Raw genomic sequence first — 13,317 nt, 5'->3', positions numbered from 1 at the left:
TCTTCTTCTTCTTCGTCCTCTTTTTCTTGAGACAGGGTTTCTCTATATAGTGTCCTGGGGTCACTCTGTAGACCAGTCTGGCCTTGAACTCAGAAATCCGTCTGCCTCTGCCTCCCAAGTGCTGGCATTAAAAGCATGCACCACTACTGCCTGGCCGAAACCATACTTCTTAATAACCTAAATCTTTCAAAATTTAAAAAATACTATGTATGGTTCATTCAAAATTGCTTTTTATGAAATTTTAAATTTTAAAAATAATATGGGGAAATAAAAATGATTTTCTTGATAGGCTGTTGCTTTTGTATGTACTCTCTGTACTGTGTGTTAAGAGTAAAGGAAGACAGGGGTTGATATCAAAAGTATCCCCTCTCCAGGAAAAAGACATCGGGACGGGTATGGCCCTCATGCCTCACTGGACAATGACAGGGGACTGGAGCCATTACAAGGTCCCCTTCAAATACTGGAGGTCAGGCCTCTATCCCCGCCTTTGCAAGTTTAGAATTGCCACAGCCCTTCTATACTTAGAGAAGGGAGGAGATGTCAGGGGCAGCCCTGCTTACACACTGAAGGCCTAAAATCAGCCAAAGGCCTAAAATTAGCAATAGGCCTGTCATACATGTATACTAACACCAAGTCTTGGGTCTCAGTGGAAAAACATTGAAACAGATGGTTATAAGCTAATGTAAACAGGCAGCTTTTGTGGAAATTTACAAGCCTGAGTAGTCATAGACCTTATAAATAGGTAGCCTTGGCAGACAATACCATCTTAGATAAGGACAAGCGAGTCATAGGCAGAGTCATAGTGACTTGTCCCCTGAACCTCCACCCAGCTGATACCCAGTTCTGAAGATACCTGTATTCCCCCTGAACACCCACACTCCATTGTCATTCCCTTCCCCACATCCTGCCTTTCTGTGTTTATAACCCCTGTGTGAATGAATTACGATTTGAGAAAAAATAAATTATAAAAAAAAAAAAGGAAGACATAACAGGTCATTGTGATCCTTCCCACATTATAACTTGTAAAGTTTTTTTTTCTGCAGTTTTTACTGTGTATCTCAAGTTTACAGAGTGCTTTGATATTTTCCATAATTTTAAGTTACTACTATAACTCAGTAAGGTTTTTCTATCCCTAAAACCTTACTTAATCAGTAGACATAAGCCTGAACCTGTTTAGGACTAAAGCTATTGTTACCAATTTACATTCAGTAGATATGGTTGGTTCTGGGGCATCAGGTTGCTTAGGAGAGAACATTTGTCAGGGAAGTTATCTACCAAACGATACAATTACAACAGCCAATGCATGTGTCTGTGGTCCAGGCTACGTGGACTTTTGTGAGCTCATCAGTTTAACACCAGCCAGGGCAGCTTGATAAAACAACCATCCCTCATTACAAGTGACTTTAGCAATTAAAGTGTAAGCATCAGATCTCAGTGGTAGAAAGTTGTGTTTAGTGTTGGAGTTTATAAGCATATATTTTCTGAGTGGGCCTTGTGTGTCCTGTGCACTTAGAATAGCTGAGTATCAGGTTTAGCTTTCTGGCTATTACATATTACGTGGTGTCATCACATCACTTCTGACATTCATGCTTTTGTAATCTTTCTTTCCTTCAACTTCAGGTTTTCATTGGTTTCTGTTTTGTGTACTAACATGAAATAATATTTTTCTTTTTATATTATGAAAGATTGACTTCTGGTGTGCTTAGTTATGGCTAAAACAGGCTAAATGACTTTGACCATTTTATTTCTACAAAACAGGATCGTGTAGGTGGACGGGTTGCTACATTTCGAAAAGGAAACTATGTAGCTGATCTTGGAGCCATGGTAGTGACAGGTCTTGGTAAGTCGTTTAATTTGATACTGTAATACACAATCTAATGTGAGAAAGATAGAGCTTACATTTAAACCAATAGTTAATTTTATAGTATACTAATTAGGGACTCACCATAGACAGTGAGTCATAGTGATTCACCACAGACAGACAGAATGAGTCATAGGGACACACCACAGGCAGACAGTCATATGGGTACACCACAGACAGACAGAGTTATAGTGACATACTACAGACAGAGAGTGAGTCATAGGGACACACCACAGACAGACAGTCATAGGGACACACCACAGACAGATTGTGAGTCATAGGGGCACACCACAGACAGTGAGTCATAAAGACACATCACAGACAGAGTCAGGGATGCACCACAGACAGACAGACAGTCAGTCATTCAGTCATAGGGACACATCACAGACAGACAGAGAGTTATAATGAAAGAAATTTACTTTCCTTATAGTTGTGGTTCTAGGCCTAAGGAGCAATAATCTGATAGCCTTTGTGTCTGGGTAGTTCAGATCACATGGTAAAAACAGTATGTGAGTGCCTTTACGGTTCATCCTTCTAAGGCTAATAAGAATCAATCATTTTTATCTATCATCATCTCCAAAGCATTTACCTTTTGAATACCAGAATAGGAGGATTAAGTGGGAATTCTCAAAGTGGGAATTAAACTCCAGCCTGAGTTTGTTGTTGTTGTTGTTGTTGTTGTTTTGGTTCTGAGTTTGGTTTGGTTTGTTTTAACCAGAAAGGGTTTCTTTCTATAGCTCTGGAAGTCCTGGAACTCAGACTATAGATCAGGCTGGCCTTGAACTTTCGGGGATCCCATTGCTTCTGCGGTCCCCAACCCCCAAGTGCTAGGATTAAAGGCATGTGTCACCATGACCTTGCCCAGCCTGAGTTTTGAGGGAGCAAAGTATATTCAAATCATAGCAAGTCCTTATAGCCTCTTAGTGGGAGGTATGTTCCCAAGTATCTTTTCTGAAGACGGAGAAAATGTGAATTGTACAAGTCTTTTGACACTAGGGCGTCTTTTTCTAGTTCAAAGAAATTATTCTAAGGAAACAGACTAGTGCATGATGCTGTGTTTGGATCATTTCCAACACAACACTGTTTCTGATGGCACAGCGTTAGAAACCACAGTAGAAGGATTAAATTACTATATAGTGAGACACGCTCTACTATGAACTTTAACATAGAAGATATAATTGACACTCTATATTTTCAGCTCTTTTATTCATTTTTTTGGTAATGCTGCTAGGGATCCAACTCAGTGCCTTAAAAATGGGAGACAACCTCTAGTACTGAGTTCTATCCCCGGCCCTTGCTTATTTTATAGGGTATCTCATTACATAGCATGGCTGGCCTTGAACACTCCATTTTCCTGTCTCTTGCCTTGAAAGTGCTGCAGTACTGGCATAGGCCACCAAAGCTGAATTTAGTTTTTATTTTGAGTAAAGAAAATTTGACTTTGAGGTTTTTCTTTTCAAGGGTAGGCTGAATTTGTTTGAGTTTTTTTCTAGGAGGGAATCCCATGGCTGTCGTCAGCAAACAAGTAAATATGGAACTGGCCAAGATCAAGCAAAAATGTCCACTTTATGAAGCCAATGGACAAGCTGTAAGTTGATGACAAACAGAGCTTTTCAAAATGTCTTTGGTTCAGTTGGAGATAATTTTAGGGGAATGTATTACTGAGCATGATCTGAGTACACAGACTGAGAAGAGAGGTGAGCGTGACATGAATATACAGACTTAGAAACAATTAACAAGGAAGGGGATGGTATATGTGTGAATTTACATGTCGTTTTGTCTGTAGGTATTGACTGAAGGCTGGCCACACGGTTACTTGGCCCTAGCCACTTTTTTCAGTAGACTTATGGAACTGAACCCGAGTCTCCATATTTCTGTGCTGTCCCTCCATCGTGGGCTTTAGCTCTGTGTGTTCTGTCACTCCACTTTGTGTGTATAGACTGAGGCTTTTGACGGGCTAGTAAATAGCCAAAAGGTGATACTTACCCAGAGGTAGAGTAAGTTAGTGTTTATGGTCAGAGCCCTAAGAACTTCTCATCCTTGGTGTGAGAGTAGGTGTGGACATGGTGATTGGTCTGAGATGTAGGTGGTCAAGCCCTGGTCAGACAGGCTTCGGCTGCTTCTGGCAGTTCTAATTTTGCAGGTATGAGTAAAATTTAGACGTTTGTGTTTAGTAGAAATTTGACCAGCTTCCCCAACAGGATGGGAAATCATTGTCTAAGAATGTAAACATATGGTTAACTTTGTATTTTGAGGAAAAAGTTTGCTATGTGTTATATATGTCATAGCTTAGCTGTTGTTTCCAAAAGAGATAAGATTTCCCTCTCGGTTTTGCACGATGATGATATCACGTGACATCTGTGTTTATTCCTGACTGTGGGGTTTATGGGCTTCTGATCAGAGAGAGACTGATACTCAGGAATGCCTTGGGTTATAGCCACCAGAATGTGTAGATTTCTTTCCAGGGCTTGTTTGTGAGAGGCATCTAATGAAATAAGAGTGGAATGAGAGAGAAGGGACATAATAGATGCTAACTTATTAGTAACTTTAAAAAATTGCTAATAATTTACTGACAAAAGTCATTTAAAAAAAAGTTGAAGACAGTTCCGTGCTGCAATCTAGTGGTACTTAATATGGGAGTGGCACCCCTTCAATTTTTATTCTGGAGATTTTTTTTTTTTTAATTACAAAAGTAGGAAGAGTATTATAATGTACTCTCATTTTTCCAATTTGTTTAATTTGTCATGTTTCTTCAGGAAGAGAGGGTCTAACTGTCACCCAGAAAGAAGTGTTGCAGTTGCTAATTAACATCTACTCAAACCAACTCAGGGTCCTAGCTACCTGCCCAATGTTCTGGATTTCCGAATGAAAGAAGAGAAGCCTATCAGCAAGATCAAGTTGAGGCAGATTTGCCAAGAGTTAGAGTCAGTTGCTACAGAAGAAGGGTGTGTGGAAGTGACTGGTGGGGCAGGGTGAAAGGGGAAGGGAACACATTCGTGAGGTACAGTTTAGGACTTCAGCTCATGGTTGCACACTGGGGCTGAGAAAGGTGAGTAGGTGGAGAGGGCTCAGAAGGAAAGGATGAGCTCACCCTGGTGAGGCAAGAAGACAAGCTACAGTGTAGGGCACGGCCTTGCCGTGGAGGTGCTGGGAGCAGAGTTTGGCACAGGGGAAGTGACAGGATGAGATAGATGTTTGAGGTCAGCAGCAGGAAAGAGCCTGGCTGGGTGAGGGAAACAAGGCAGCAAGTAAAGAGATACATACCAGAGACACTCTTTCAGTGTTAGATATCCTCTTTTGTCTGTGACTGGCTCCTCCAAGGGCTGAGACAGCAGACCTATGTAACTGAGCACTGTTTAGCTAAGCTAATAAAATATGCTTTTATTTTTGTGTTTGCTGTGTTGGGGATGGGATCCAGGCCCTTATGCTTCTAAGCATTTGTTCTATCGGTGATCCTTAGTGCTGATTTGTTTGTTTGTTTGTTTTTTGGGTGAGTTTTTGTTGTTATTGATGATTTTATTTCTATGTAGCAAATTTTTTTAAAAAACACATTTTAGAATAATATACCCACTAGCAAGTTCTCTCAAAGTATGGTCACCAATCTCTCTTATCACAGTGTAGGATATGATAAACAGCTTGCATAAGAACACTGGCATTTGCTGGTGACCATACTATAGAAACTTGTATATTATGTTCTGGCTTAAGCTCCCAACTGAGGACTAGCCCTCTGGGGAAACATTCAGTAGTTTGAACAAGGGATAGGGATTTCTTTCCTTGTTTCCCTTTTAGATTTAATTATCTTATGTATGTGAGTGTTTTGCCTACATGTATCTCTGTGCATAATGTGTGCCTGCTGCCCATGGAGGACACGAGGGTTTTGGATCCCCTGGTACTGGAATTACAGATGGTCGTGAAATACCATGTGGGTTTTGGGTATTGAACTTGGGTCCTCTGCAAAAGCAACAAGTGCTCTTTACTGCTGAGCCATCTCTCCAGCCTACGGTGTGTTTTTCCCTAAGTCTCTATTCATTTGTATTTGGTGCTATAGCCAAGTGACGATTCTTGAGGCATTTTAGTTTTGGAAAGAATTCTTTGTAGCTTTTGAGTTCCTCTTGCCCTTTGCATAACTATATGTCAGAAGCTACATTAATTCTGTCTCTGATGGTATGGCTCAGTGAGAATGAGACTGTTGACCTGTAGGCTAGCTTTTCACTTAGAGGACAGGTACAGAGAACCTTGTATGCATATGCTTAAAGATGAGAAGTTGAGTAGGTCAGTAGTTTCATTTTGCAGAATGGAAAACTTTATCTCCATGTATTTCTGTAAAGCCACTGTGGTCAGCACTTAAGAATCTGTCTGTTTCCTGGGGTTCTAGCTCAGATTCTCATTTTGTTCTGTTACACCTGCCTGATTTTTCAGGAAGATAAGTGAGACAGGGTGAGTGATTGCCTGTATGACTGTGTCTGCTACGTCTCCTCTTCAAAGAGCTTAAAAATAGGCCCCTGAGGCCTAGCTCCATGGAGTATGCCTTTAATTCCAGTACTTGCGGGACAGAGGCAGGTGAATTTCTGAGAGTTTGAAGCCAGCTTGGTCTACACAGCAAGTTACAGGACAGACAAAGCTACATAATAGAGAGACCCTGTTTCAAAACAAAACAAAAAATTAAAATAGTTTCCCTTGGAGCCAGCAATGTCCACTTAGAGTAGAAATTACTCAGCCATTAAGATTTCTTAATGTTTAAAAAAATGAGATTCTATGTTCTTTATAAACATTAGTCAAAATTTACCCAGCACAGTGTCACAGAGCTGTCATTCCAGCCACTTAGGAGGCTGAAGCAGGAAGACCATAATAACCCTGTTTCAAAAGAAACACTAGCAACAAACACCACCTATTACATTTTTTTCCTATAGCAAGAACGGCCGGATATAGAGCTGTGTGTGTCCTTAAGCAAGCACCACCTATAACATGGTATCTATAGCCTTCTCTCCTTTTTCTTTTCCTTTCCTTTTTTTGGGGGGTGGGGGGTGGGGGGCGTGTTTCAAGACAGGGTTTCTCTGTGTAGCCCTGGCTGTCCTGGAACTTACTCTGTAGACTAGGCTGGCCTCGACCTCAGAAATCTGCCTGCCTCTGCCTCCCAAGTGCTGGGATTAAAGGCCTGCGCCACCACTGCCCGGCTTTTTTTTTTTTTTTTTTTTTTGAGACAGGGTTTCTCTGTGTAGCCCTGGCCACTCACAAAGACGGAGTGAACCACAGTGATCTTAGTATCACAAAGTGAGAAAGCAATTTGATGGTTCTGTTGTTAGTACATAGAGAATAATTTTACCAAGTTACAGGTATCACTGGTTATGGAGGTGCACACCTTCAAACCCAGCACTTAGAAGGCAGGTGCTGGTGGATCCTTGTGAGTTTCAGGATAGCCAGGGTTACACAGAGAAACCCTGTCTTAAAAAAAACAAACAAAAAAAGAGAGGTTATAGATATCACAGGTGATGCTTGCTTAAGGACACAACTCTGTACCTAGCCATTTTTTTGCTATAGGAAAAAATGTAAATAGGTGGTGTTTGTTGTTACTATTTATTTTGTGTGTATGTGTGCTTACTTGTGTATATGTATATGTGCAGGTATGTATTGTGTTTTGGGGTATGAATGTACCTAAGAGGTTGATGTATCCCTTTCACTCTTTGTCTTGTTTTTGAGACTGAGTCTCACAGAACCTGGAGCTCACTGGTTCAGCTATTTGGCTGGCCAGCAAGCCCTGGGGATTCTTCTGTCCCTGCTCCCCTGCACTGGATTATGTTTTTATGTGAATGCTGGGGATCTCAACTCAGTTGTGTGGTGGGCACCTTACTGATTTAATTAAGCATCTTATTTTCCCAGTGCCTATTGTAAAACTATTAAAAACATCATGACAATGATCCCTAAGGCAACACCTCACCATTCTCTGTGGTCCTACATGGGCAGCTAGAGTGTGGAGCTTCAGTGTTTGTTGGGGTTGGGGATGCACGATGATCCATCCTGCATGTCTAGAATTTTCCTTTGGAGAAACATCTCCATAATTATTTGCAGAAGTAATGGAGTCCAAAGATTTTAACCAAAGGGAATGAAACAGTCAGTACCCTGATCATTTGAAGTCTTAGGATAGTCATTTACTAGTTCTTTAAATTGCTGGATGTGTAAAACAAGCGTGTCTGTAATTGGCCCTGCAGCAGTCGATCCAGTATTTAAAATGCATTCAGAACACATTTGAGTCTCTCCTGGTCGGTATTGGTTTGCCAGTGGAGACACCTATGCTATTTACCATTTCCAAATTCTCCTTTCACTTACGATTGAACTAGTAGAGTTAACGTAGGACAGCCTGGCTTCCCCTGGCTACACTGGCAGCATCAGCATTGCTGAAATTGCTCACCTGGGCAGAAAATGGATGGGCCTGGTTGCTGACTGCCTCACATACCTCATAAAGCTGAGCCTTGGGTCTACGTGGGTACCGGACATGCAGTCTTTCATCTGGTATCAAACATGGCAGCACTCCTATGGTTTGAGTCTTACTTGTTTGGTTTTGTTGGTTACTGTTCTGTGTTTTCTGTTTGTTTTTTTTTTAATTGAGTTTTGTTTTTGTTCCTCAGTGCTTTATCACTCCCACCCCCACCTGCCTTTGTTAAATTGCCCCGACCCCTGGCCATTTCTATGCCTTGACTCTCCCGTTCTGGTCTCTGTATAGTCTGTTCCTTATTTCTCCAGCGGTTGCAGCTTCTAAGCTAACAGAATGCTTCTGTCATGCTATGTGTTTAAAGCCTTGATTTTACTGCTGTCATACAAAACTAAACTTGACGTGGCTGTTGGGCTGTTATTTACAGTTTATTTCTCCCTCTGCTGCACTGATTAAAAGGACACTGTCAAGGTATTTTTTCATAATTTTTCAAATCATTTTCTTCACTGTTTACAGTAACCCATTAAAAGTTTAACACTTAAATCTTTTCCTTTCAATGATCCTCTCCATCACACATTCACACTGGTTTGTTGTTGTAGAGTTGCGCCTATATGTTGGGCTGGTGCTGTTTGAGTTTTTGTCATTGAAAGAGCATGTAAGACATCAGTTTTGTTTTGTTTTTTGTTTTTTTTTTTTTCTTTTTTCTTTTTTCTTTTTTTTGGTGGGAGTGTGGATGGGAAAGGGGGAAGTGTAATGAATCAAGCAGGCTGTTCAGAAAATAGAGGGAAGAAACAAAGGTCAATTTGGTCCCTCTAACCTTGACAGTGTCCCTTTAAATATTTCTCTACCACACACCCTAGACCCAGTTACTGAACCAGAGTGCTGGGTGTTTCTTAGTATGGACTCTTTTATGTGACTGTCACCCTAACCACGAAGATTAAAGCTTGTCTGAAGCAAGCCATCCAGTTGGCACTGGAAGAGCTTTAATCTGCCCCATTTGCGTTCTTGTGTTTTGGCACATTCCGCCCCATGGTAGAGGCGTCTGTGGTTTCGTATAGTTCCTCTTGCTAGAGCATCCTCTTGAGAGGCATTGTAGAAACCTGCATAGAGACACTCCAGGAGAGCAGTCTTGCTGTAACATTGCGCAGCCATGTAGACTTTTATACTGAAACATGATTGACTCCCTTTTGAAAGGAGAGCTAAGTATAGAGTGCTAGAACCATCTTTTATAGCACCATCGCAGCTTGCTCTAAAAATAGCAAGTTCTTGGCAGAATTTCATTTTAAGTTACTGTATACATGGCCATCACATCTTTGAGAAAAAGTAACTGATGAGAATGTGAATGAAGTTCATGACGAAGGTCTCTGAACAGCTCTAACAGGTGCAGCCAGAGCAAGTAGGACCATCACCAAGAGCTCTTCTTTCACTGTGGAATGGGTCACCAGATACTCTGATCCACCAGCTCCTGAGACCACAGTAATTAATGCACAAATGGCATCAAGCATCTGAAGCCTGGCTCTCTATCTCGTTTTCTACACAAACGAGATTATCGGAGTTTAGATTTACTTGAGGCTGGGATTAGCTAATTCTCTGTGAGAGCCGCCTCTCTCCTTGAGACATTAAGCATGACTGTCACTTGTTTCTGTTGTGTTCACAGATCCAAAGCAGAGCTGCTTTGGCACTCTTCCCCTTCTCTTTTAGAAAAAGTCACCCTTTTTTGATAGGCCATCTGTCTTTGCCATAAGAGTTGCCTATCTCATGGGATGGTATAGTTGAGTGCTTGCAAGTATAAAATTGAAGGGTTTCCATTGAGAGGTAGCCTCTTACTGTAGTGATCTTGTCAGAAGTCACATCCTACCAAACACTTCAAGCTTGGTATCTACTAGAGCCTATTTTAGTGCTTTGTTTTCTTGTTCCCTATTTTAGGTTGATTACAAAGTGAAGTCTATATTTTAAATCTCATTTCTTACACAGTGCCCAGCCCTGGCAAAAGGTGCTTATCTTAGGCATGCTTTGTTGTCCCTCACTGTTGCCATGAATCCAGCAGTAGGGTTGCAGATAGTTTATGTTGGGACAAAACTAAGATGTAGCCAAGGAATGGTATTAATGAACTAATGCTGTCAGTAGAGTCTATAGAATGGTCTAAGTCAGCTAGAGGACTGCTTTGCAGTGTGTTCCCTTCCTCTGCTACAGCAAGGCACCAGACCTTCTGGTAACTGAATTATTATTCATAGTCTAACTAAGACCTTTGATATTGAACTCTGAAGCTGAGACTCCATTATTAATTACTATGTAAAAGTGTGGTTATAATGTGTTATTGTCAGCACCATGAATTTTACTTCTGTATTTTCTACTGTCCTTTGAAATTCTTTCATCCTTGAGCTTCTTCTTTTCCCATTTTGTTCTTAATTCTCTAAGGCCTTGAGGTGTGTGACCATAGTTTTTGTTCCCTGGGACTTTTCTAGTGTGTCCTTCGCATGTCAGCGCAGCTTAGCTCAGTGTACCTTTTGATTTGTGTAACTTCAGCTAGTGCCAATGCAGGTCTTATGGCTCTTACTGTAGTCCCAGAGTCCTAGCTTTGAGGGAGCAAGTGGGAGAGAAGGAAATATTTCAGGCCTGAAACATTTCATATCTCATTTAAATGGACTTACCACTTCATAGAAAAAGTCAAATCATTGTCGTCAAAGGTTTTCCTTTGAAATGCATATTTTGGTCTCTAAACTGTAGAACATTTTTGTGTGTTCATGGATGATTGCTTATATAGTCTTATAAGGACCAACTCTGCTATACTTCATATTTGCAGGTTCCAAAAGAGAAAGATGAAATGGTAGAACAAGAATTTAACCGGTTGCTAGAAGCCACCTCTTACCTTAGTCATCAGTTAGACTTCAACGTCCTCAATAATAAACCTGTGTCCCTTGGCCAGGCATTGGAGGTTGTCATTCAGTAAGTACTTTGAAACTGTTTATTGCATAGTGAATTCCATTTACAGATTGCTGTTTATGTCTTATTTGAGCTAATTTTTGCATATTTTCATGTGAAATTTTAAGTTCCAAAGTCAGGGCTGGAGAGATGGCTCAGTGGTTAAGAGCACTGGATGCTCTTCTTGAGGGCCTGGGTTCAGTTCCTGGTACTCCTACAACCGCTCATAGCCATCTGTCAGTGTAGTACCAGGAGATCTGATACTCCCCTGTTCCCTCCCTCTGAAGAAACTGCATGCATCCAGTGCATAGACAAGACAGGTGAACACTCAAAATAAAACTTTTTTTAAAAAAGATGAATTTCAAAGTAACACAATTTAAAAAATATAGAATCCCCAAGGCCACTTTCAAAAATGTACTAGTTCTAAAATATACCACTTTAATGCGTGTTATTTTATTTATAGTGTAGGCAAGGTAACAAATATAACGAGCTAACTTCCTTGTCTGAATATTAGTCATGCATTGGGCTTTGGCCCTTGGATTTTTGGCTGAGTCCCAATTTTGTTCTATAGAGCTGGTTCTGCAGCTGGGCCATATATATGTGTTGTCTCCTACAGGCTACAAGAAAAGCATGTCAAAGATGAGCAGATTGAACACTGGAAGAAGATAGTGAAAACTCAGGAGGAATTGAAAGAACTTCTTAATAAGGTAGACCTCTGCATTCACTGTTTTCATGGCCCCCCAAAAAACTAAAATAGGGGATTCCTCTAACTTAGAAATGAAGTTTCACTCCACAGCCGGAGTGGCCTGCCTGGGTCACCCTATCCTTAACTAACTGCAGTTGGTTGGTCCAGCACCTCTGCTGAGGTCTGGTTAGAGCAAGATGAGCTGCCGTGGGGCCCGTTACTCATTGAAGACAATAACCAGGTCAGCCCATCCATTGCCACAGTTATTTCTAGAGATCAACATTTCCACCTCCATTCCCTGAGGATTCTGTCGCCACCAAGTTTCAAGTTCTAGATGATTCAAATATAGTTGTATTTTCCTTTTTATACTACCAACTGCAAAAGACATCAGCTTAGGGAAAAATGGTTCCTCAGCTGGAGGAGGGGTCTCATTCTTGTTAGGCTTTCTGTTGCACAGGAGCTCCAGCCTGTCTCTGTATGGACTGTGACAATGATTAAGGAGTGACTAGAGAATTGCCAGTTGGTTGACATCTGTGGGCCAGGTTTCAATGCCCTGTTGATAACTGAACAGCTAACATTAGGAATGATCACAGAAGGTTCCTTTTGTGGTGATCTGACCGTTTACATTTTTAGTGAAAGCAACAGAGTTGGGCATGGTGCTGAACCTGTGAGATCCCAGCACCCAAGAGGCTAAAGCAAGAGAGATCGGAGGTTAAGATCTGGGCTACATAGTGAGACCTTGTCTCAAAAGCAAAACGGTGACAGCTGCTTTCCCAAAATAAATTTAAATTAATGGTAGGTTATGTCACATATTTTTTTAAGTGGAATATTCATTTTCCTCTCTATTGTTTTGGAAGACAAGAATCCATCCATCTTAGTTACCTGATAGTGTTGTGGAAACCTCTGTTAAACTCCATTTTTTTTTTTTTTCCCAAATGGCATGATAGAAAGTGGGTATTCAGAATTTCCAAGGATCTTTCACAAGAGTGTACAGGGAGAGCCAATGTCAAGGGTATGTGTTATTTGGGAATGAATTACATTGCTATCTAGCATTTTCCATTTAGATGGTAAATTTGAAGGAGAAAATTAAAGAGCTCCATCAGCAATACAAAGAAGCTTCAGAAGTGAAGCCGCCCAGAGATATTACAGCTGAGTTCCTAGTGAAGAGCAAGCACCGGGACCTGACTGCCCTCTGCAAGGTCAGTGCCGTCCTGCCCTAAAAAGTCCTGTGGAGATGGGAACCCAAGCCAGGCCACAGCCATGGCAAGTGTCTGCTATGAGAAGAGGGTTTGGTGCCTTAAGAGCCATGGGCATTCAGTATTGTGTGAGAATGTTGTTTCCTGCAATGTCAGGCAGTTGAGAATGGTAATGGATGTGGTTTGAAGTCAGCCCGTGGTTTAAATAACTCACTTGGTGTCCCTA

The 13,317-nt window shown here is 41.2% G+C and overlaps 1 protein-coding gene across 2 annotated transcripts in view; it reads left to right on the top strand.

Annotated features, from left to right (window-relative positions):
* Nucleotides 1-13,317, top strand: part of Kdm1a (lysine demethylase 1A) — a 55,434-nt gene that overhangs the window by 33,821 nt on the left and 8,296 nt on the right. For both annotated transcript variants that reach the window (XM_028759636.1, XM_028759635.1), the window contains 5 exons: nt 1,759-1,840; nt 3,355-3,449; nt 11,092-11,234; nt 11,827-11,917; nt 12,960-13,094. In XM_028759636.1, the coding sequence (XP_028615469.1) occupies nt 1,759-1,840; nt 3,355-3,449; nt 11,092-11,234; nt 11,827-11,917; nt 12,960-13,094 (546 nt within the window). The remainder of the gene's footprint in view (nt 1-1,758; nt 1,841-3,354; nt 3,450-11,091; nt 11,235-11,826; nt 11,918-12,959; nt 13,095-13,317) is intronic.

This window comes from Grammomys surdaster, unplaced genomic scaffold (genome assembly GCF_004785775.1).
Source record: "Grammomys surdaster isolate TR1022 unplaced genomic scaffold, NIH_TR_1.0 126313, whole genome shotgun sequence".
Taxonomy (NCBI): Eukaryota; Metazoa; Chordata; class Mammalia; order Rodentia; family Muridae; genus Grammomys; species Grammomys surdaster.
This window is presented reverse-complemented; position numbering and strand designations above follow the sequence as displayed.